At 39.8% G+C, this 22,495-nt stretch overlaps 1 protein-coding gene across 1 annotated transcript in view; it reads left to right on the top strand.

The window, feature by feature from the left end:
- The window catches only part of OSTF1 (osteoclast stimulating factor 1), a 61,462-nt gene extending 44,740 nt beyond the window's left edge, over positions 1 to 16,722 (top strand). The window contains exons 5-10 of the mRNA XM_003920853.3: positions 1,061 to 1,114; positions 2,438 to 2,545; positions 3,741 to 3,790; positions 6,916 to 6,994; positions 10,210 to 10,308; positions 16,207 to 16,722. Coding sequence (XP_003920902.1) covers positions 1,061 to 1,114; positions 2,438 to 2,545; positions 3,741 to 3,790; positions 6,916 to 6,994; positions 10,210 to 10,308; positions 16,207 to 16,265 — 449 coding nt within the window. The 3' untranslated portion in view covers positions 16,266 to 16,722. The remainder of the gene's footprint in view (positions 1 to 1,060; positions 1,115 to 2,437; positions 2,546 to 3,740; positions 3,791 to 6,915; positions 6,995 to 10,209; positions 10,309 to 16,206) is intronic.
- The last annotated feature ends 5,773 nt before the right edge of the window (positions 16,723 to 22,495 follow it).

Raw genomic sequence — 22,495 nt, 5'->3', positions numbered from 1 at the left:
TGCCACTGTGAATGAGAATGCAATGAAGTCCTTGTCAGCCTAGGAATTTTTCCGTTCCATGAGCCTCCTGTTAATAAACTGGCCATGAACTCCAGGTGTGCTTGAGACGGACTCTTTGGCCTGAGAGAATGTTTATAGCATTCTTGAAAGAACCCAACATTTCCAAGGAAACGGTTACGGTTTTACTTTCTTCTACTCTTAAAACAATTTTTTTTTAATGCTGATTAACTCGATCTTGCAGATCATTTCTTAGACTAGCCCTTTGTTTTGTGATGAAGTAACACGACCTTGTTAATTCATGTTCAGGGCAGTGATGTTCATTAAATGCTTATCATTGACAGTTTGGGGAGCTTGAGCAATGAGAGACACGGCTCCTGCCATGAAGCTGCTTCTAGCTGGAAGTGGGAAAACAGATAAAACACTTATTTAGATGTCAGCAGAGTAAAGTCAAAAGAGCACAGAATTGATAAACAAGGCTCCTGAATTTTAATCCTTTTTCTTCCATTTCCTAGTAACACTTTCTACTGATTCTAGGACAACAGGGAACACATCTCTAAGATGCAGGTAGCTATGCTGATTGTTCTTTCTGAATACAGGAAGCAAAATGTTCCCCCCACCCCATCTGCTCCTACATAAATACACACAAGGGAATCAGAATTATTTTCAGGCATTTTTAAAGCAGAGTGATCTACAAAATGTGAAAATGAACATCAAAAGCTTTCTTTTGCATTATTGTGACTGTTTATTAAATACTTGAGTGATATCAAGTATGCATTTAACTCAGGTATGCAGTTGTGTTTCTTTTTGTTTATACTTCCAGTTAATTACTGTGTTACTGCCTTATTGCTTGGCTTGGTTTCCCTTAACACGTAATTCAGCTTCATTTAATTCAAGAACTATCTATTTGATTTTCTGTTACTTTTTATCCGTGTTAAATAAAGGAAACTGTATTGAAGGCCCTGGTATTCCTGAAGCTGGGGACTGTAGTGAGTGAGTGGCTTCAGTGAATCATTTGTGTGGCAATTCAACATTGGGTTAACGCTTTTTATTTTCAACCTAGTGGCTGAGCAGGCAGAATCCATTGACAATCCATTGCATGAAGCAGCAAAAAGAGGTAGGTGTGATTCTTTTTGATTGAGGTATGCAGTACAGTAAAATGCACGGATTTCAATTAGTTTTGACAAATGCATCAAGATCTAGAACATTCTGTCATCCCAGAAAGTTCCCTTTGCACCTTCTCAGTTAAATTTCTGCTTTCCCCAGAGATGGTCGGTCCCAACATCTATGACACTAGAGAAGTGTGATTTTAATTTTAAAATGTCAGTCAAAAAATACTTTTGAAGGGAGAAGAAGCAAGTCAAAGTCTGTGACTTCCAAAGCTCAATATCTGGCAGCGGAAAGAGAGATCATAAAATATGATACGATAAGTACAGCAGTTGAAATGTATTTTACGGGCCATAGGGGCCAGGTGAGTAACTGGCAGAGAACGGAAAGGCCTGGTGGGTACAGCGTTTAGGAGAGCGTTGGTGCGGTGAGCATTTAGCCAGGGAGGGCATAAACAATAGGGATGAACCTGGGGAAGATCGTTGGCCAAACAACGATGAGCCTGGTCTTGGGCTTTGTTCTGTGGATCAGTAGTCCTCACCTAGGGTGATTCCTCTTTCACAAACCCTGAGGATATTTGGCAATATCTGGTGACGTGTTAACTGTCATGACTGGAGGGATGTTACTGGCACCTTTTGGGGAGAGGCAGTGGTTGTTGCTACACATCCTACAGCACACAGGAGCACTCCCACAATAAATCAACCCCAAATGCCAGTAGGGCCGATGCTGAGAGACCCTGCTGTAGATAATGGGGAGTTTTAGTAAAGCCTCAATGAGCTCTATTTCATTCCATTTTTAGGTTTTTTTTTGAAATCTGAATGTACACAAGGAAATTATTGGTTAGGATTGTGAAAAAGTAAAACTACTAAACTGACATTTGGGATATTAGCCTGAGGAACTTAGTTTAGCATACAAGAGCAGTAGCTTTGAGTAGGTTGTTTAGCCTTTCTTATAAGAACTGAAGATGCGTTGTAAATAGGAATATGAATAGGATCTGCTTGCTCCCAATTTCCAGAATTTCACAAAGAAAAAATAATATGTAAGTATGTGTACACACACACACACACACACACACACACACACACACACAGAGTAACAAAATAGAAATATCTTAAGTATACCCATGTAGGGAACTCTTCCCATTAAGCTATCATTAAAAACATTGTTGTTAATACTTTCTATTAATAAGCTGGAAGTTAAAATGTACTATAATAAATGTATTCATGGGCAGGTCTTTATGCAGAATGAAACAGAATGAAATAGATTTAAACGCAGAATAAAAAATGAAACCTTTTTTTTTTCTTGTGTTTTTATAAATGTAAAATTCTTTCAGGCAACTTGAGCTGGTTGAGAGAATGTTTGGACAACAGAGTGGGCGTTAATGGCTTAGACAAAGCCGGAAGCACTGCCTTATACTGGGCTTGCCATGGGGGTCACAAAGGTATTACACTTTGATTGTTACATGTTTCTGTGCTACTGAAATGTGTTTCACCTAAGGGAGCCAGATTTACAGAAAAAAAAAAAAATGAGAAAGAAAAAGCATTGGGTATTCTTTTTGAATCTTTTAGAACAGCAGCCAAAAGCCTTGTTCCTGGGAGCTCTTAGAACAGTGGGTAGAATGTAGTCAGTCAGCCTCACTGCATGGGCCTCTCTCTCCAAAGCCTGGACACTTCCTTTCCTCTCTCAGGCTTAGAAAGGTTACCGGAAAACAGCAGTAGTATAAAACCAAAACCACTATCTAATCTTACAGAAAAAAGAGCAGAATTGGCTCCTCTAGCTTAGCTTTTCATGAGGTCTGCTTTTATGATTTACATTTTAAGTTTAATGCAAACTATGAGATTTAAGAGAAAGCTGCTGAGCGCGGTGGCTCAAGCCTGTAATCCTAGCACTTTGGGAGGTCGAGGCGGGTGGATCACGAGGTCAAGAGATCGAGACCATCCTGGTCAACGTGGTGAAACCCCGTCTCTACTAAAAATACAAAAAATTAGGAGGCTGAGGCAGGAGAATTGCCTGAACCCAGGAGGCGGAGGTTGCGGTGAGCCGAGATCGTGCCATTGCACTCCAGCCTGGGTAACAAGAGCGAAACTCCATCTCAAAAAAAAAAAAAAAAAAAAAAGAAAGCCAACATTTGCCTAAGTTAGTGATTCTATTGATACTTTCTCTGTTACAATCAATAATGATGACGAATTGAATTTTTAGATGTGTTTCATCCTGGCCAAAAATATTATCACCTGCTGCTTTTCTACCTCTCTATAACACAGGAAACATACTCAACGACAATAATAAATTAAATATCAGTGCCAAAGGAATTGTAACTGTCTCCTAAAAAAAAGCCTATCTTATTTCAGCTAATAAACATGTTAATTATATGAATACAAAGTATTATAATGAATGTAAAAATATTCCTAGAAGTGTCATACGAAAATGCAAACGCCAAGACGATTAGAAAAAGTATATTTTCCTAAATAATTCCACTTTTTAGGTTCTTAAGTTTTTCTATTTTATAAATTTTACAAAATGTGTTAACATTTTCTTGATGGTTCTTCTAAAGAATCTCTCTTTTATAAAATTATTGTACCTAGATTTGGGTTTTTTATTTTCATTCTTAAAAAGGATCTTTTCTCTTTGAATTTCAGATATAGTGGAAATGCTATTTACCCAACCAAATATTGAACTGAACCAGCAGGTAAGACTGCTTATCTGGAAATCATTTAACACACACCTGCTTCTCTTTAGAATAAAGCAACTTACAGGCATGTGAAATATTGTTGTCGAAATACCACAAATACATAATTTAAAATTATAATTGTACTAAAATTCAAATTGTCCACAGCCCCAAATGCTACTCCTCCTCATATGTCACTTTTAGCTTTTAGTTTTTTCTTCGTGTACTTAGCTTTGTATTTCTAAGGAACAGGCTGATGGAGCCATCTCCTCATGCATTATCTTCGTGTGTGTTTTGGCCTCCTATTGGGTATGTGAAGGGTTAAGCTTGTCAGCTGCCCCCGCCCTCATCTTTCAGCACCCAGCACCCAGCCTTTCCACCTCTGCTCCTCAATGCACTTCATCACAGTTTCTGGTTATATTACTGCATAGTGTTTACTTTATTATGGGTGTTTAAATAGTATTCACTGCTTATATCACTTTTTTTTGTTTCTTTACTTACTGACTTTTAAAAACTCATTTCTTGTTATCTCACTGTGACTTCTATATTGTTTTATACAGTCTTGATATATAATACTTTTCTAAAATGTTCAAGATAATCAGTAGCTTTCTTTTTTCTCCCTGGACTCATACTTCCTGATGCTCTCCATCATTCTCCGGTCTGAGCAGCTTGGTTCCTGTGGCCCTCTGCCTGCCCTCCAGGGAACCCCTTCCATTCTCTGCCATGTTGTATCTTCATTTTTCTGGATCCTTTGTCTTTCGTCAGAGAACATCTTCAAGTAGATTCCTGAGAAATAGAAGCCTGGGATTGATTCTTTGGCTGATCAGAATTCTAGGTCAAAAACGGTTTCCCTCAGAATTTTGAAGGTATGGCTCTGTGGCATTCTAGTTCCCAGGGTAGCTTTTGAGAGATTCGGTGCCATTTTGATTCTTACTCTTTTATGTGCGATCTACTTTTTCTCTTGCTAAGAATATTTACTTTATTGTTGGTGTTTAAAGATTTTATAATGATGTGCCTTAGCATTTACCGTTTCCCAATGATTATGATTAAGTCCTTCAGCCTGGACAATTATCTTGTATTATTTCTTTTAGAGTTTTTATCTGACCCTTCTTTGTTCTTTTGGTTCTGGAATGCCCATTAGTAAGATACTGGACTTCTTCGATTGAACCTTCAATTTTCTAAATGTTTCCCAGAGCTGTTCTCACCTTTGTTTTGTTTTGGTTATCTTTTTAATTCCCCAGTATTAGTTTTCTATTGCTGCCTAGCAAATGACCACAGGCTTAGCAGCTTATACTTTCTGTACATCCGAATTCTGGGTGTGACATAGCTGGGTTCTCTGTTCAGGGTCTCCCAGGTGGAAATCAAGGTATTGGCTGGAGCTGGATTCTCATCTGGAGCTTGGGGTCTTCTTCCAAGTGCATTCAGGTTATTGGAAGAATTGATTTTCTTGTAGTATGACTGAGGCCCTCGGCTTTTAGAGGCCACCCCTCTGCATACACAGCTCACAGTATGGCTGTTTGTTCCTCAAGGCCAGAAGGAGGTTGCTGTTTCATCTTTTTTTTTTTTTTTTTTTTTTGTTAAAGGGCTCACCTGGTTAGGTCAGGTCCACCTGAGATAATGTCTCTTATGATGAATTCAACATCTGCTGACTAGAAACCTAACTGCAGAAGTGATAGCCTATTATATTCACTGCTTTCACTCACAGTCAAGAGGAGGGAATTAGACGGGGGACCTACGCCAGGGGGCAGGGACCTTGGGAGCTACCTTAGAATTCTGTCTGTTATAACCTCTTATTTTACTCTGATTGTTACTTTTATGTAGTATCTTTTTCTTGTTTCATGACACAATATGATCGTACATCTTGTTAGTACACTATAACTTTTCAAAATGTATTTTTTGGCTGTTGACTGTGTTTTTTTCCCTTTGAGATCCATTTATTTTGTTTGTGTTGGTCTTTCCTGAAATATTGTAGGCTGTCCACAAATACTTGGTGCCATTATCCATTTATTATTTATTTATTTATTTATTTATTTATTTATTTAATTTGAGAGGGAGTCTGGCTCTGTTGCCCAGAGTGCAGTGGCACAATCTCGTCTTACTGCAACCTCCGCCTCCTGGGTTCATGCTATTCTCCTGCCTCAACCTCCCAAGTAGCTGGGACTAACAGGCCTGTGCCACCAGGTCAGGCTAATTTTTGTATTTTTAGTAGAAATGGGGTTTCACCATGTTGTCCAGATTGGTCTTGAATTCCCAGCTTCAGGTGATCCACCCTCCTCCGTCTCCCAAAGTGCTGGGATTACAGGTGTGAGCCACCATGCCCGGCTCTTACCCATTTATTTTTAAGTGTGATTGGAAGCTGTGTGTGTTTGGTGAGTCCTGCTGGCTGGTGGGCTTCTCCTCAGGGTAATGTGGTAAGGTCCTGGCTATTTTGCTAGGTGACTCCCAAATGCTAATGAAAGTACACTCCTCTTCCCTGCGCATGGGGCTACATTGCTTCACCAGAGAAGTGCCCTCCAGTCTCCTGCCTGGGGGTATGTGCACACTGGGCAGTGGGATATGTAAAGGCACCTGAGAGAGGGGTCTTACTGTTCAGTTTGTAGGTTTTTTGCCTAATCCTCAGCTTTTAGTGCTGGCCTTTTGCTACCTTCTCTTGTACCTAGTGTTGATGAACTTGGAAACTATCAGGTTAATTTTTCAGCAAGTAATGTTGGGTTATCTGGCAGCAAGAAAAGGGGAAGAGGTTCTGAAATTCTAATTACTTTTTATGAGTACTTTTAACCTGTACCTCTGTTTTCATACCCATGCCTCGTTTCTGTTCTAGTACCTCTAGTAATCTCCAATTCCTAATTTTCGCTAGGCTTCTACATGTTCAAATCTGCTTGCTTCCTCGTGGGATCTCCCTCTGCAGGCATCTGCATTTCAGCCTGTGCTTCACCAAGTCAGCTTGTACCCCTCCATCGCATTCCATCTCTCAAAAATGACTCATCTCCCATCTCTTGAGTCTCCTTTCCTTTTCTCTTTGGAATTTTATGTGGTTCTTTAACTTTGTTCCCATTTTAGGTTTAACTGGATTAAACCTAAGTTAACATGTACTTTCAATCCACCCTCTGTCTTAAAAATGGTACTTTCTCTTTTTATCACCATAGAACAAGTTGGGAGATACAGCTTTGCATGCTGCTGCCTGGAAGGGTTATGCAGATATTGTCCAGTTGCTTCTGGCAAAAGGTAAAGTTTGTGTTGAGTTTATCTGGTCTTTGCTTACCCTAAAAAATAGTATCTATCAAATTATGTCATTTGAAATGGTAGGAAGAATAATAGTCTTATTTCAAAATGTGTTTTAATCTTTGCTCTGTCTGTGTATCGTGGAATAGTCATGATAAGATGAAATTATTAGGGGTTGGTTTGTTTTAGTTTTTAGTATAAACTAAAACCATGGCAAGCTTTAACATTACATATATTACTTTTGGTAAGAACTGTGTTGTATGTTTCTCCAGGATCATAGAGCCTTAGAAACAAAGAATGTATGTGTGGTGGGGGGAGATCCTGTCTGAGAAAGCTGTATAGCTAAAGTTGCTTAGACCCTTGTTCTCATGGGGGAGTCTTGACTGATGAGCAAGAATGATGTGGCTGCAATGTCCTGTTTTGAGTTGAGCAGGTGTAAGATGTAAAGTGAACAAGAGAGGATATCTTGATCCCCTGTTTTTATGTCAGAGAAAACAGTGAAATTATACACTGACTATCCCTTTACCCATTTGACCCACAAATACTAGTTTCCTCTTAGAGAAGGCCAGGCAGATCAGCCATACCATACCCTAGTCCAGAAGCCTGTCATATAGGATGTTTGATTCCCCAAGACACAACTCACGGAATTAGCTTCATTAGGGATCCGCAGAGCAATATTGTGGGATCTATGATAGGAAATGGTTTAGATTTTAAGTCTGGTGATGTAACGACCAGGTCTAAAAGGCCATACACTGTGATGATCACTCTAGTGCCCTGTAAAGGGTATGCTGAGGGCTTCGATGTTCAGTATGGCAGCAACTAGCTACGTGCACAGCTGAACCGTTTAAATGGGGCAATCTGAATTGAGATCTGCTTTAAGTGTAAAATGCATACCAGATTTCAAAGATTTAGTGAAACAAAAAGTAAAATATCACAATAATTTTTATGTTGGCTTTATGTTGAAATAACATTTCAGATATACTGGATTAAATATATAATTAAAATTAACTTCACATTTTGCAAATTGGCTACTAGAAAATTAAAAATTAGATATATGGCTCACATTATAGTCCTATTAGTGTTTGTCTAGAGGGACCCAGGAAATGGTTGTGTTTCTTCTCTGTCATCACTGTCTCTGAATATTTCCTGTTCTGATAGAAATCATGTCTATAAGCTCTAAAGTATAGTATAATATATGATTAGTCACAGAATTGTTAATCCTCAGGAGTTTTCGACCTGTAGCATACTGAGAGAATTAGGTTTTTTATATAACCCTACTGTGAATACAGCAATCTGCTTAGGAGAAAGATTTTGACACAAGATCATTATATTACTAATTAAACATACTATTTTTTTCCTGATGCAGTATTTCTGTGCCTTCAAATTTGGGTACACATCTTTTCTTTTTCTTTTTCTTATTTTTGAAACTGGGTCTCACTCTATTGCCCAGACTGGAGTGCAAGTGGACCAATATGAGCTCACTGCAACCTCTGCCTCCTGGGCTGAAGTAATTCTCCCATCTCAGCCCCCTGAGTAGCTGAAATTACAAGTGTATACCACCACACATGGTTAATTTTTATAGAGATGGAGTTTTGCCATGTCACCCAGGCTGGTCTTGATCTCCTGTACATAGCAATCTGCCTGCCTCAGCCTCCCAAACTGCTGGGCTTACAGGCATGATGAACTACTGTGCCTGCCTATTTTTTGTTTATTGAAGGGGAAGTGGTTGCAAAGAAAATGACACTTTCCTACACTGTGTCAGAAAGTATGAGTTGATAAAGCATTCTTGTTTTTTTGTTTTATTTATTTATTTATTTTTTTAGGGTGAGTCTTGCTCTGTTCCCCAGGCTAGAGTACAGTGGTGCAATCTTGGCTCACTCCAATGTCCGCCTCCTGGGTTCAAGCAATTCTCATGCCTCAGCCTCCCAAGTAGCTGGGATTACAGGCACCTGCCATCACACCTGGCTAATTTTTGTATTTTTAGTAGAGATGGGGTCTCACCATGTTGGCCAGGCTAGTCTTGAACTCCTGACCTCAAATGATCCGCCTGCCTTGGCTTCCCAAAGTGCTGGGATTATGGGTGTGAGCCACCATGCTTGGCCTAAAGCCTCTTGGAAAGGAATCTTAAAATCAGAGATGAAAAAGGAGATATTACAGCTGATACCACAGAAATTCAGAGGATCTTTAGAGACTAGTATGAAAAGTAATCTGACGATAGCTGGCAGAATTTAAAATGGACTTAGCCTTACTTTCCAATACCACTTTTAGTAAACCATTTTTCAGAAGTACACACGAGCAAAGATGTTCAAGGATAGTCACTGGAGTATTTATGATAATGAAAATCAGGACTAGCCTGAGTGCCCATCAATACAGGGGGAAGTACATTTTGGAGCATCCACAAAATGGAATACTTACAAACATTTAAATAGGTTGAGTTACGAATATGTGTATTGCTAAGAAAACAGCACCGTTAGACATTAACTTTTAAAAACATGAAATTACAGGCCAATATGTGTGGGATGATTTTGTGTCTATATCCATATGTGTATGAATGCACTGATGCAAATAAGGGAGATAAGAACTCACGCCCACTTGTTAAGAATGGTTACCTTTGCAGTGGGTAGAAGATGAGGGAATGAAATGGGACTTGTGCTTTTGGTCAGCATACATTTGTATTTTTGAATCCTTAACAATGCAAATGTATTCATGAATTCTGATGTAATTTTTAACATAATAAAGGCAAAGGAAAACTGGATAGAAGATGGCTTATGGGAACAATGTATTACCTCTCGGTTTTATGTGTTGCTATTCTGCTAATTTGCATGAGAGCATACTTACAGATATAAAATATTAATCCCCTCAAGCACTACCCACTTGGTCTTTTCTAAAGACCCTCTTGAGCAAAAGAGGAGGCAAAGGGCTTATTGAAGTTAAGCTCCACAGGGACCGTAAACTCCTGACTGAAAAGTTCACTTGCAGTTCTATAGGGACTCGAAGGCAAAGACTCTGAATTATTATCACAGGTGCAGCAACAAGCTTCCTGATTAAAGATGCCAGATATACTGTATGACAGTTTTATTGTTTTGAGAACGTTTACTTCTGGGCCAGAGTTGTTCTCTAGTTTGTTTTACCAAAAGTGGTTAGTCATAGGGAGAGAGAATTCGCTGCTACTATATAGTCTTTAAAGATACCTAATTGACTTTTCTTGTGTTGGGAAGGTGCTAGAACAGACTTAAGAAACAATGAGAAGAAGCTGGCCTTCGACATGGCTACCAATGCTGCCTGTGCATCTCTCCTGAAAAAGAAACAGGGAACAGGTATTTGTTTTAAATCCTTCTTTCTCCTCTGGAGCCCCATAACTTAGATTTATTAACTTAGAATTGCGCAAAAGAGAGAAACTTGGCCGAGTGCAGTGGCTTATGCCTGTGATCCCAGCACCTTGGGGGGCCAAGGCGGGAGGTTCAGTTGAGTCCAGGAGTTGGAGTCCAGCCTGAGCAATGAAATGAAGACTCTGTCTCTACAAAAGGTACAAAAAGATGAGCCAGGCATGGTGGTGTGGGCCTGTAGTCCCAGCTACTCAGGAAGCTGAGCTGGGGAATCACTGGAGCCCCTGGAGGTTGAGGCTGCAGTGAGCTGTGATCGCACCATTTCTTTCCAACCTGGGTGAGAGAGAGACTGTATCTCAAAAAACAAAAAAACTCTTCAGATAATTCTGAAGTTTGTTTATATATCATTGATCTTAATCAGAACCCCCCAAATGGGACACCCTCAATCAAACAGAAATTAGACGAGAAACATGGATCTTTTACAAAACTTTATTGTGTGTGTTTCTTTTATTCCTTGCAATCAAGTTCTAATCACCTTGCTTTTCATTACAGTACTTTTTGGAGAACCATCATCTTCATTCCCTCATTTCAACATGTGTTTATGAGTGATTATCACTAAATATTTTTAAATATAGCATTTGATAGCTCCATGATTATATTTTGTTTTTGTTTTTAATGCAGATATCAATAAATTGTAATCAAAATTATTCTAGACTTTGCTAAACATTTTAGACTTTATTCATAGTACTATGGGCAGTTTTTAAAAATAGAGTTTAAGTGTACATTATTATTTTTTTTAGATGGAGTCTTGCTCTGTTGCCCAGATTGGAATGCAGGGGTCAATCATAGCTCACTGTAGCCTCAAACTCCTGGACTCAAGTGATCATCCCATCTCGTCTTCTTGAGAAGATGGGACTACTGGCCTGTTATTATGCCCAGCTAATTTTTTTTTTTAATGTAGATATATAGGTCTTGCCTTGTTGCCCAGGTTGGTCTCAAACTCCTAGACTCAAGCCATCCCCCCACCTCAGCCTTCCGAAGCGTTGGGATTACAGGTGGGAGCCACCATGCCTGGCCTCCTTTTATTCTTTATTCTAGATATGTCTTTGTTCCAGATTTCTTTTCTTTTTTAGCTTCAGTTTGAATATAGTATAAACTGTTAATCAGTTTGGGATTCCTTAATTAAGCCATGAGTGCTCACCTGCAGTGCAAGCCTTTCTTTAATTCCTCCTGCGTAGATGGAGATGGGTTCTGCTAAGGGAATGAGAAAGTATCAGCTGAGCTGGTGCTCCCCAGCTACATTATGATTGAGGAGCCATATTTGCAGCTGTGTGAGAGACACTTCTGCTTGAGATTGACCTCCTACTCCTTGCTGCCTTGATTGGGTCCGGAAGTAGGACTCTGGCCTAACTTCCTTTCTCTGCCACTGACTTCCTGTTGTGTGGCTATCCTCAGCCTGCCCTGACCAAAGAGTAAGGTTTCTTATGACCTGAAGGTATCAGAGTCTCGTGCATGTTGTGAGCTCCATTTTGACAGACAAGGCATATACCAAACTTTCTTAGACCCTAGAGAGCTCACCCAGAAGCCTTACTCAGGAGTGGTTAGAGGTGAGTGAAGCAGGTGATGAGTCTTTCTGCAGCCTCTGCAGAATAGGGCTCGGAGGCAGATACTCTTTTCTGTGCGTACCCCAAGTATGTTTAGTCTGCCTTCCTAAATTTGAACTGATTAGTTAATGGATTCATTAGTGTGGTAATCTTAGGGGCCTGGCAGACAGAGCCAAGAAATGAATTTTTATATTTCAATTTTCATGTTACTTTTGTTCTTACTTTCTTCATTTCCCTAATTATACAGTTTAAAAAAACAAAGATTTGGCCAGGCACGGTGGCTCAAGCCTGTAATCCCAGCACTTTGGGAGGCCGAGGCGGGTGGATCACGAGGTCAAGAGATCGAGACCATCCTGGTCAACATGGTGAAACCCCGTCTCTACTAAAAATACAAAAAATTAGCTGGGCATGGTGGCGCGTGCCTGTAATCCCAGCTACTCAGGAGGCTGAGGCAGGAGAATTGCCTGAACCCAGGAGGCGGAGGTTGCGGTGAGCCGAGATCGCGCCATTGCACTCCAGCCTGGGTAACAAGAGCGAAACTCCGTCTCAAAAAGTAAAAAAAAAGATTTAATTTGTATTATGATCCTCATTTGAATAGGGTTGGACTATTTGGCCAAGGAGTTAATTGTCAGCATGAACTCTTAAGTTGGAAAAGGTATATTGCGATATTGTTGTCCTCTTTTCTTTTCTTTTTTTTTTTTTTGAGACAGAGTCTCACTCTGTCGCCCAGCCTGGAGCGAAGTGATGCCATCTCAGTTCACTGTAACCTCCGCCTCCTAGGCTCAAGTGATTCTCATGTCTCAGCTTCCCAAGCAGCTGGGATTACAGGTGGGCATCACCACACCTGGCTAATTTTTATATTTTTACTAGAGGTGAGGTTTCACTTTTTTATCCTGACTGGTCTTGAACTCCGGACCTCAGGAGATCTGTCTGCCTTGGCCTCCCAAAGTGCCGGGATTACTGGTGTGAGTTGTTTTCTACTTTTAGAAACACAATATGGATTTTGTAATAGGTACAAAAGAAGTCACATGTTGCAGTTACTGTGGAAGATAACTAGGATAGAGGGCTCAAGGTTAGGGTTATACCTAAGAGTTGAGTCCTTTAAAATTTTTTTCCAACTTTAAAAAATTTGAGTATAATTTACATTAAGTACATACATCTTAAGCATACAGCTTGATGAATTTTTTTACATCTGTTCCCCACAACCCAGATGAAGCTAGAGAACAGTTCCCACATGCCACATGTCTCCCAGTGTCTTCTGCTTCTCTCCCATAGATTAGTTCTGCCCGTTCGTGAATTTTAAAGTGGGATCGAACTGTATACACTTTTTTGTGACTGACTTCTTTCATTTACATTACGTCTATAAGATTCATCCGCGTGACTGTGTTTATTCCTCCATCATTTATTTATTGTTTGTATGTTTGTTGGTGGGTCTTAAGTGCTGCTTCTTGATTTGAGATGTGTAAACCCAGGGTGGTGGGATTGAGGAAAAATGAACACGAGCTAGGGGAGGATGGCAGTGCTGCCGGGGGGTACATTCCCATTCGCGCTACACCCGGAGGTGGGCTATGAAGAAATACATCGCATCACTCAACACCTGACCATGTGGGAGGTTTCCCAAGAAAACTGCCTCACAACAGTTCATGGAGGGAAGAAAGGAGAAGGAATTTATTTGTCTGACTTGTACCTGTCTTTTGATGACCACTCAGTCAGTCTCCACTGTGCAAGTCATCCTCTGTTTTTAATAGGAGAAGTAAGAATAAAATAACGAGCAGAAGTAAGCATCTGGGCACACAGAATATGGGCAACGCTTTGGATAGCAATGTAGAAGGGGAAAGAGCTTTCCTGTTCGTCTCTCAGGCTTTAGGTTAGAAAGCTACTTTGTACCAAGTTGACATGAAGTCCTAAAGTTCCTGGGTGTGTGACCAGCTTGGAAGCTGGTGTAAAGTCACTGAAACACGGTCAGGTGTAGTGGCTCACACTTGTAATCCCAGCAGTTTGGGAGGCAGGAAGGATTGCTTGCATCCAGGAGTTCAAGACTAGCCTGTACAGCATAGTGAGATGATGTCTCTACAGAAAAATTAAAAACTACCCGAGTGTGGTGGTGCACGCCTGTAGTCTCAGCTACTTGGGAGGCTGAGGTAGGAGGATCACTTGAGTCCAGGAAGTTACAGCAGCAGTGATCCATGATTGCACCACTGCACTCCAGCCTGGGTGACAGAATGTGATCCAGAAAAGCAACTTGCCTCTGTTCTGCTTTCTTTCCTTTTCTCTCTTGCAAGATAAATCGGCTTCCACCGCCCTTGTACTGATCCTCCCTTCTCCTTTTCTTTTTCTCAATAATCATTTCCCAAAACTTGTAAACTGGAGGACTCTTTAAAAAAAAAAAAAAAAAGATTAGGATACCAAAAAATAATTCCTTAATATCATCAAATACCTGTCCTTGTCCAAACTTTCATTTTCTTATACATCTTTATTTGTTTTTACTTATTTATTTACTTATGGTTTATTTAAGTCTGGATTCACATAAGGTCAGCTTGTGATTGGTAGATATAGCTCCTAAATTATTTTTTAATCAACAGTTCCTTTCCCTCTACTCTTCCTTCCCCCTTTTTAACCTTGCCATTCATTTATTAAAGAAATTGGGTTAATTAACTTGAATTTCCCAGTCTGGACATTGCTGACTACATTCCCAATGTGGTGTCATACTCCTCTGTCCTTTATGATTTTGTCAGTTGGTGTTAGATCTAGAGGTTTGATCCAATTTAAGGTCAATCAATCAATCATCTATCAATCGTCTACCTATCTAGAGGTTTGATCCAATTTAGGTGCTATCTCTCTGTCTCTCTACCTACCTACCTACCTACTACTTACCTGTCTATCTAGCTAGAGGTTTGATCTAATTTAGGTTCTATCTATCTGTCTATCTGTCCCTCTTCTTTATGTCTGCCTGCGTGCCTAATCATGTATTTTTCCTGGGAGTAGAAGGAATAATATATCATACAGAATATAGTGTTCTTTTATCAGAGGCTTGTGATATCTGGTTGTCACTCTACCTGTGATATCACATCCGTTGATGATCATTGCCTAGATCTGTTACTTCACTAAATAACACAAAATGATGATATTCTAGTTAAATCACTTCTTTCTGAGTTATTAGATGGAATATTCTATAAAGATTTCCCTCATCAGTTGTTTTGTTATGCAGAGGAATAGTTAATGTAGCAAGTGCAGGATAAATGCTTGATTTTCGTGCTTTATTTTGGAGTTTTTAAAAGAATAAGCTGGTCTCTATCATTCTCCAAAGGGTGACAAATGAGTTCTTTTTGGTGTGTGTTGAAATATTTGATGTGCTTTAATCCATTCCAGTTAGTAGCTTTATCTGTAGCCCATCTTTGGCTAGTGGAGGCCTCTTTAAGTTGAATCTCAGACCCTTTCATGTGATGCTGTCTTTGATGGGATCCTTGATTTACGGCATGACTAGGGTTCTAGTCATCCCTTATACTTCCTGCCCCATACTTGGAACCGGTCATATTTATGATAAGCTTCAGAGATGTGATACTTAGAGACCATGATGATCTGGGTGCTGTGACATATATTTACTGAACAATGTGCCTGTGTTTGCATTTTGTTTTTCCCACTAAAATTATACCTAGGGTAATCTGTTGCTATAGGAATTTGACTAGACAGCTGAAGAGGTGACAGTTAAAGATCAAATGTCTTCCTTTTGAGCCCTGCTCAAGGTTGCTTGAACATTTGATAGGGTCCAGCTCTTTCTATTTTAAAACCTTTTATTCCCACCATTTCAGTCTTCTGCTTTATTTTCAGTGTTTTCTACACTGAAATCGAAACTTCATTTTCATTCTTTCTTTTCCTTTTTTCCCTTCAGTAGGAAACTTCCTATGCAGGAACCTTGCCTTTGGGCAAGACCTCAGGCTGTCATTGGGAAAGGAGGTTGGAAGCGCAGTTGTCAGAGCTTAGAGTGCTGGTGGTGTGTCTTGTCAGCCATGGTGCCTGTGGCTGGGCCCTTCTGTTGGAAATGGATGCATGACACCTAGCACCATGTGCTTCACTCTTCCACATGACTAAGGAACACATTGTCAGCCTCTGTGGCAACAGAAACTTAATGGTTAGGCTGAAAAGCAAAAGCAGAGGAAGATCCTCAGAGAAAGTACAATCCTGGGTCAGATGCAAGATTCTGTTCTAATTGAAGAGCTTTGAAAATGAAAAAAATGAGCAGTTTTTAATTACCCTGTTTTTCTTTTTTCCCTCCTATTTCTTTTAGATGCAGTCCGAACATTAAGCAATGCCGAGGACTATCTGGATGATGAAGACTCCGATTAATTCCTTTATGGAGCTTTGAAATCTAAAACTTCTGTTGCTTTTGCCATTCCAAAACTTTGTCTTTGCCAGAAGAGTGTTGGTAACTCTAAAAGAAAAGTATATATGAACACGGCAGTGTTGCACTGTTTGAGTAGAGAGTGTAAATGAATTGTTCTCACCTTTGGTTTGCCAATAAGTGACTGGATTCTTGGCTGTAGGAAATACATTTATGTTCACCAGAGTAGAACAAGAAGAGATTGTTTCTATTTATCAAGCTAATGGAATTTTAAGAATTTTTTTCTTTAAAACAAATCAGGATTTTTTTTTTTTTAATTTAGTTAAAATGCTTTACCTCAAGGGTTGAGATATTTTGAATGGATTTTTCAAGGGGGGAAAATGCTTATTATAATTAAAACCAAAATACTTAACAGAAAATCGTCAGCTATTCTGACAAAAATAAACATTTTGAGAGACTTTGTTCCTTTTGTCTGTTTCTGTGGTATCACTCTAAATAAGTAAAGCTTTTTATATTAGGTGAGAAGTGATTTTATTTTTTAAATTATATTTATTAGCACAGAAGAATAATGAGAGCCACATTTTAGTTTAACCTACTGTGTCAGCTTTGATCAAAGTCAAGATGGTAATCATTGAGAAGGTGCATGTCTAATAGGTAATTTTAATAATTATGAGACTTCAAGTTTTTGTCTCCAAGGTTGTAGAGTGGAGAAACCCAACAACTCATTACAGTTTTGCTAAGATTTGAAAGGTTGAATAAACTTATTTCCTTATGATAGATGCCATACTTTTCCATATGGAGTAGTCAGGAGCCATGAAATTTTTTGCATGCAGTTTTTCATTTTAATAACATTTGTTTTCTCACAGTATGGATCTAGTTCATAATGATTCAGATTCTTTTGCTGAAACACAGTTAACATTGCAGGGAGCCTTCTGTACTACTGACATGACACTTCATTTGGGGTTCTAATTTTGTATCACTACAGCGATGATACTGAAAATGACATGGGCATTGGAATTTGCCTAGAATCCCAGCTGTAGGTCCAGATGTATTTTGCAAGATAATTTCAATGCTAATTTCAAAAAACACATTGATGAAGAGAAGGAAATGTATGAAGAAGGAAGTGGGTTAGCTCAGGAAATGAACAATTGCCTCTGTAAGAGTTTATTCTGTCTGTGACTGTTTGGTTTTTCTCTCTGTGGGAGCCTTGAGAAATGATACTCAGAGAAGCCCATTTGAGGTCTTTCAAGTACTCCCAACTAAATTGTAGTAGAAGGGAATCTGTACCACTAGAGACAGCAAAGCATGAGCACAAATTCTGGTACCAACGAAAGAGGGAATTTTATTCTTAAAACAAGTATGTTATTAAATTGGATTTAACCAGTTGTATTTCTTCTTAAACATAAACTTGAAGGTACGAAATTCTTCCTGAAATTGTATCCATTGTATCTATTCCCATAGATCCTTTAAGATTTTTCTTTAAAAAGGGGCTTGTTTCTTAACAAAAAGCTTTTTTTTTTTTTTTTTGAGACAGACTCTCACTCTGTTGCCCAGGCTGGAGTGCAATGACACGATCTCAGCTCACTGCAGCCTCCACCTCCTGGGTTCAAGTGATTCTCCTGCCTCAGCCTCCCCAGTAGCTGGAATTACAGGTGTGCACCACCACGCCTGGCTAATTTTTGTATTTTTAGTAGAGATGTGGGTTTCAGCCTGTTGGTCAGGTTGGTCTTGAACTCCTGACCTCATGATCTGCCCACCTCAGCCTCCCAAAGTACTGGGATTATAGGCGTGAGCCACCACGCCTGGCAACAAAATGCTTTTAGAGAACCCTGTAACTTTTCATTCTTCTCTTCTTTGGGCCTGGGGCGATTAGGATGGATTTAAACTAAAAACTCTTAATTTTTAAAACATGGGCAGAAATAATACAGCTTGTGTGGTTATAGACAATTTTCATAAAAATACTATGTACTTGCTTTAGATATATTATCTCTATATCTGAGGGAAAGAATAGTGGAGGTCTCACTATCATTGTTTTTAATATTATCAAACTTAAGAGAGTTTTAGAAAGTTGGACAACTGTAGTTTTTTTGAAGATGAGGGGAGTACTGAGGTATATGCATGAATTTTTGGTGAAACAGGACAACTCATTTAGTTGTGGCTGAAACTCCACTGGAAAATTTTTTGGTTTGTTTCTTGTTTATTCAGCCTGGTTCATCTGAGCTTTCTCAGAGATTGTTTAGTGCTGAACTCAGCAACAAAATCAGTTCTAGGAACTTGCCACTGCTCTGACTGTGCAGAGGAGAGCTTTGATTATGTTTTTGGAAGTAACTTCAGAGGTTTTGCTGTAATCTAAGCTTGCTGACAGGCACTGTAGCCTGAACTCCTTTCTAGCGATTGCACTCTTTAAATAGCAAATGCCTTCCAGCCACTTGGGCAGTGAGATACTTGCTTAGTTGTAGGCCCAGGAGCCTCATGCAAAGAACAATTCTTATCAGGGGGTTCCCGTTTCAGTTTTCTTTCCGAGCTGTTTTGTTGCACATTTTGTTGTTGTTGGGCTGACATGTATTACAGCATTTCTTTATGAGCACCCATGTCTCCTCTTTTCAGTAGATAAATTATGTTGTTACCTGAAGGGAAATGTTGAACAAAGCAATGGCTACTCCATTTTTCTAATCTTAAAAAAAATTTTAAGTAGGCTAGGCATGGTGGCTCATGCCTGTAATTCCCAGCAATTTGGGAAGCTGAGGTCAGGAGTTCAAGACCAGCCTTGCCAATGTGGAGAAACAACGTCTCTACTAAAAATACAAAAAAAAAAAAAAAATTAGCTGGGCATGATGGTGGGTACCTGTAATCTCAGCTACTTGGGAAGTTGAGGCAGAAGAATTGCTTGAACCTGGGAGGCAGAGGTTGCAGTGAGCCAGGATCGCACCGTTGCACTCCAGCCTGACCAACAGAGAGAGACTCCATCTCAAAAAGGAAAAAAAAAAGTTAGAAATAATGCTGAATATGAAAGTTTAGGTAATTTGCAGATAATTTAAAGACAGAAGGAAATGTAATTTTTCCACATAAGCCTTCTTCATAAATAGTTTTTTTGTTTGTTTTTGAGATGGAGTCTTAACTCTGTCACCTGCTGGAGTGCAGTGGCATGGTCTTGGCTCACTGCGACCTCTGCCACCTGGGTTCAGATGATTCTCCTGCCTCAGCCTCCTGAGTAGCTGGGATTAGCTGGTCTTGAACTCCTAACCTCATGATCCACCCACCTTGGTCTCTCAAAGTGCTAAGATTACAGGCGTGAGCCACTGTCCTGGCGATAAATGTTTTTTATTGTGATTTATTTTTTATTCTGATTTACTAATTTTCTTATTGTCAGCGCTATATTTATCATCTTTGTAAATGATTATTTCTTTTCTGATAGACTGTGGAACTTAGCATTTACATCTGATCATCTGAATTCCCTATGGACTCAGACTCTGTATTTTTCTCTTGATTTTTATATAGTAAATATGTATATAGCAGGAAAACATTCTATAGCCGAACTTTGAAGTGTCTGATTACCAAAAGTTGAGGTTTGGGTATTGTAACAGATTCTGGTATCTCTATTTGCAAATACAGCTTTGGTGAACAGTTTTCCTACGTGAAGGAAAAATTGCAGACCACAAATTTATGGCTTCTGTTTCCTGATTTCTCAATAACAAGCTTTTACATCTGCCCTTCCCTTAAAATGACATAAAATTAAATAAAACTACCATTTATGAAATGTCTACTCTGCCAGTGCCTGTGCGAGACATTTTTACAGACATGACATCATTTGATCTTTACAGTAACCTTACGCAAGGAATGTTAATGGCCCTATCTTTTTACAGAGAAGCTGAGGTTTGAAGAAGTTAAGTAACTGGTTCAAGGTCACTGCTTGAAGGTGGACACGTGGGTCTGGGGGATGCCTGAATCCACGCGCTGTGGCCTGCTGTCACAGTCAGATGTCATCATTCACATTGTGTCAGAAAAGTCTGTAGACACAGAACAGCTTCTTTCTAATGGAAGCCCTGGATACAGGCATCTAACAAATTCAGCATATCTGCTAAGCAATTCATAATTTATTTAAAATGACCCTAAGAGCTTCTAGAGAAATTTTCACAAAACTTGTAGTTCCCAGTCACCCTAAGGAAATATGATTTAATGAAGCATATTTTACTCCCAAGTTTCCAAAATTTCCTACCCTATGCACATTAGAGTATGAATAAGTGTTAGAGAAGGAAAGATTAGCAGCTATTCACCTTGCTTTGAGTTTACATTGCTAACTTCAGCAGTTCGCTCAGAGAGTCTGAGAGCTCCTCACTTCTGTGTAACCATGAAAATAAATGCATCCCTGGGAAGGGTCAGGGGATGTGGTCTTACCTGAGTCTGGGAGCTCGATGCATACATGGAGGTAAGTAGCCTCATACTTCGCAGGCAGAGCTCCTGTGTGTGTCGCCAGTGGCCAGCTGCTTAGGTTTCCTTGCAGGCTCAGCCTTTCTCTTGAGCTTGCACTGTTGGCTTCTGGGAGCCGGAGGGAGGCCAGGTTCCTGGCTGTGGCTGGAAAAGATCACTGAGGAAATCCAAAGGTATGCATTAGCCTGACAGGAAGCAGGAAAGAAAGTAGAAGAAAGAGACAAGGAGTGAAGAGGCTGAGCTGCAAGGGAAAAATGGTTACCTTTTCTAAATGACCCCTAGTTGTGACAGAAATCAGTAGCATGTTTCGAGAAGTAGCGAAGGGGATGGGTTTTGGAATCACATTGGGTTCAAGCCTGACTCAGCCGAGTGACCTGGGACAGGTTACCTAAACACCCAGATTCCTCAGCTGTGCAATGGAGGAAGTGGCAGTAGCTACTGCCTAGAGTTAGAGGATTGAATAAAATATATGCAGATGACTTAGAATAGCTCCTGAAAAACTCTACTACTGAGCAGTTGCTCAGTTAACATTGGGTACAACCATGAACCTGAATAAGGAAGATTGCATTAAAAACAGATATGTGTGTTACGTGTTTTTCAGTTTCACCACCAATATTGAAAAGCAGAATTTCCTAAAATACTTTAAAAATGAGTGGAGGACAAGGATGTTGCCTTCCAGTCATTTAGGTTTCTTTATATGTTGTAGTAGAGTTTTTCTTTTCTGTTTTTTTGAGATGGAGTCTCAGTCTGTCTCCCAGGCTGGAGTGCAATGGTGTGATCTTGGCTCACTGCAACCTCCGCCTCAGCATCCTGAGTAGCTGGGACTACAGGTGCACACCATCACACCTGGCTAATTCTTGTGTTTTTAGTAGAGATGGGGTTTTGCCATGTTAGCCAGGCTAGTCTCAAACTCCTGACCTCAGGTAATCCACCCACCTTGGCCTCCCAAAGTACTGGGATTACAAGTGTGAGCCACTATGCCCAGCTGGCTGTTTCAATATAAATATACTTTATTTTAGTTACAGGGAAGAGGTATGTAACTGGAAAAGACCTGGTTATTATTGTTATTAGAGTAATTCAAAGATGAAGTAGGGAGGATGTGTCTGCCACTGTTTCAGTTTTATCTTGTTACTTTGAAGTGGTTTGATGGCTTGATAGACCCTGGGTCTGATGTTTGATACATGATGATTTGAAATCCGAAAGGTGTTTGATATTACTATCTTGCTCTTACAGGACTTCAAAATTCAGACAATACTGTTATCAAATGAATAGACTTTGCACCTTCATAGGTTGCCCTATACAGTCCAAACTTTGAGAATTTAGTCTCACAGTGTCAATGAGAAAAAGAGAATAGAAGACACTTTGAAGTTAAGTATCATACAATCATCACTAACTTGGAACAACAAGGCGAAAAAAAAAGAACTAACTTGCCTATTTTGTTATTACCTATTCCAGAAGGGAATTCCCAAGGCCACAAGAAAATGCTTTCTGTCAACAGTGAGTCTGAGATGTGGCTGTGATGCCTGTTTGGACACAGGATGGCTTGAAGAGTCACACAAAGCTGGTCATTGACTGAAACGAAATGGATTTGGAGAAATTCGTGGCCCTGAAAGCTCTCAGAGAGGGCGTGTCACCCTGACAGCAGGGTTCAGGGAAAGCTGGCATGCAGTCCTCTGTCATCCTGAGCCTGTGACATTGACCAGGTCCCTTGGTTCACATGATATGCCCAAAACGAGGATCAGGTAGCTTCTCCTGTGTGAAGCAAGTTATCATTGTTGCATCAGTTTCTTAGAGGTCCTTGACTAGG

Source organism: Saimiri boliviensis, chromosome 2 (assembly GCF_048565385.1).
Source record: "Saimiri boliviensis isolate mSaiBol1 chromosome 2, mSaiBol1.pri, whole genome shotgun sequence".
Classification (NCBI taxonomy): domain Eukaryota; kingdom Metazoa; phylum Chordata; class Mammalia; order Primates; family Cebidae; genus Saimiri; species Saimiri boliviensis.
Note: the sequence above shows the minus strand (reverse complement) of the source record. Positions and strands in the feature narration are given on the sequence as shown.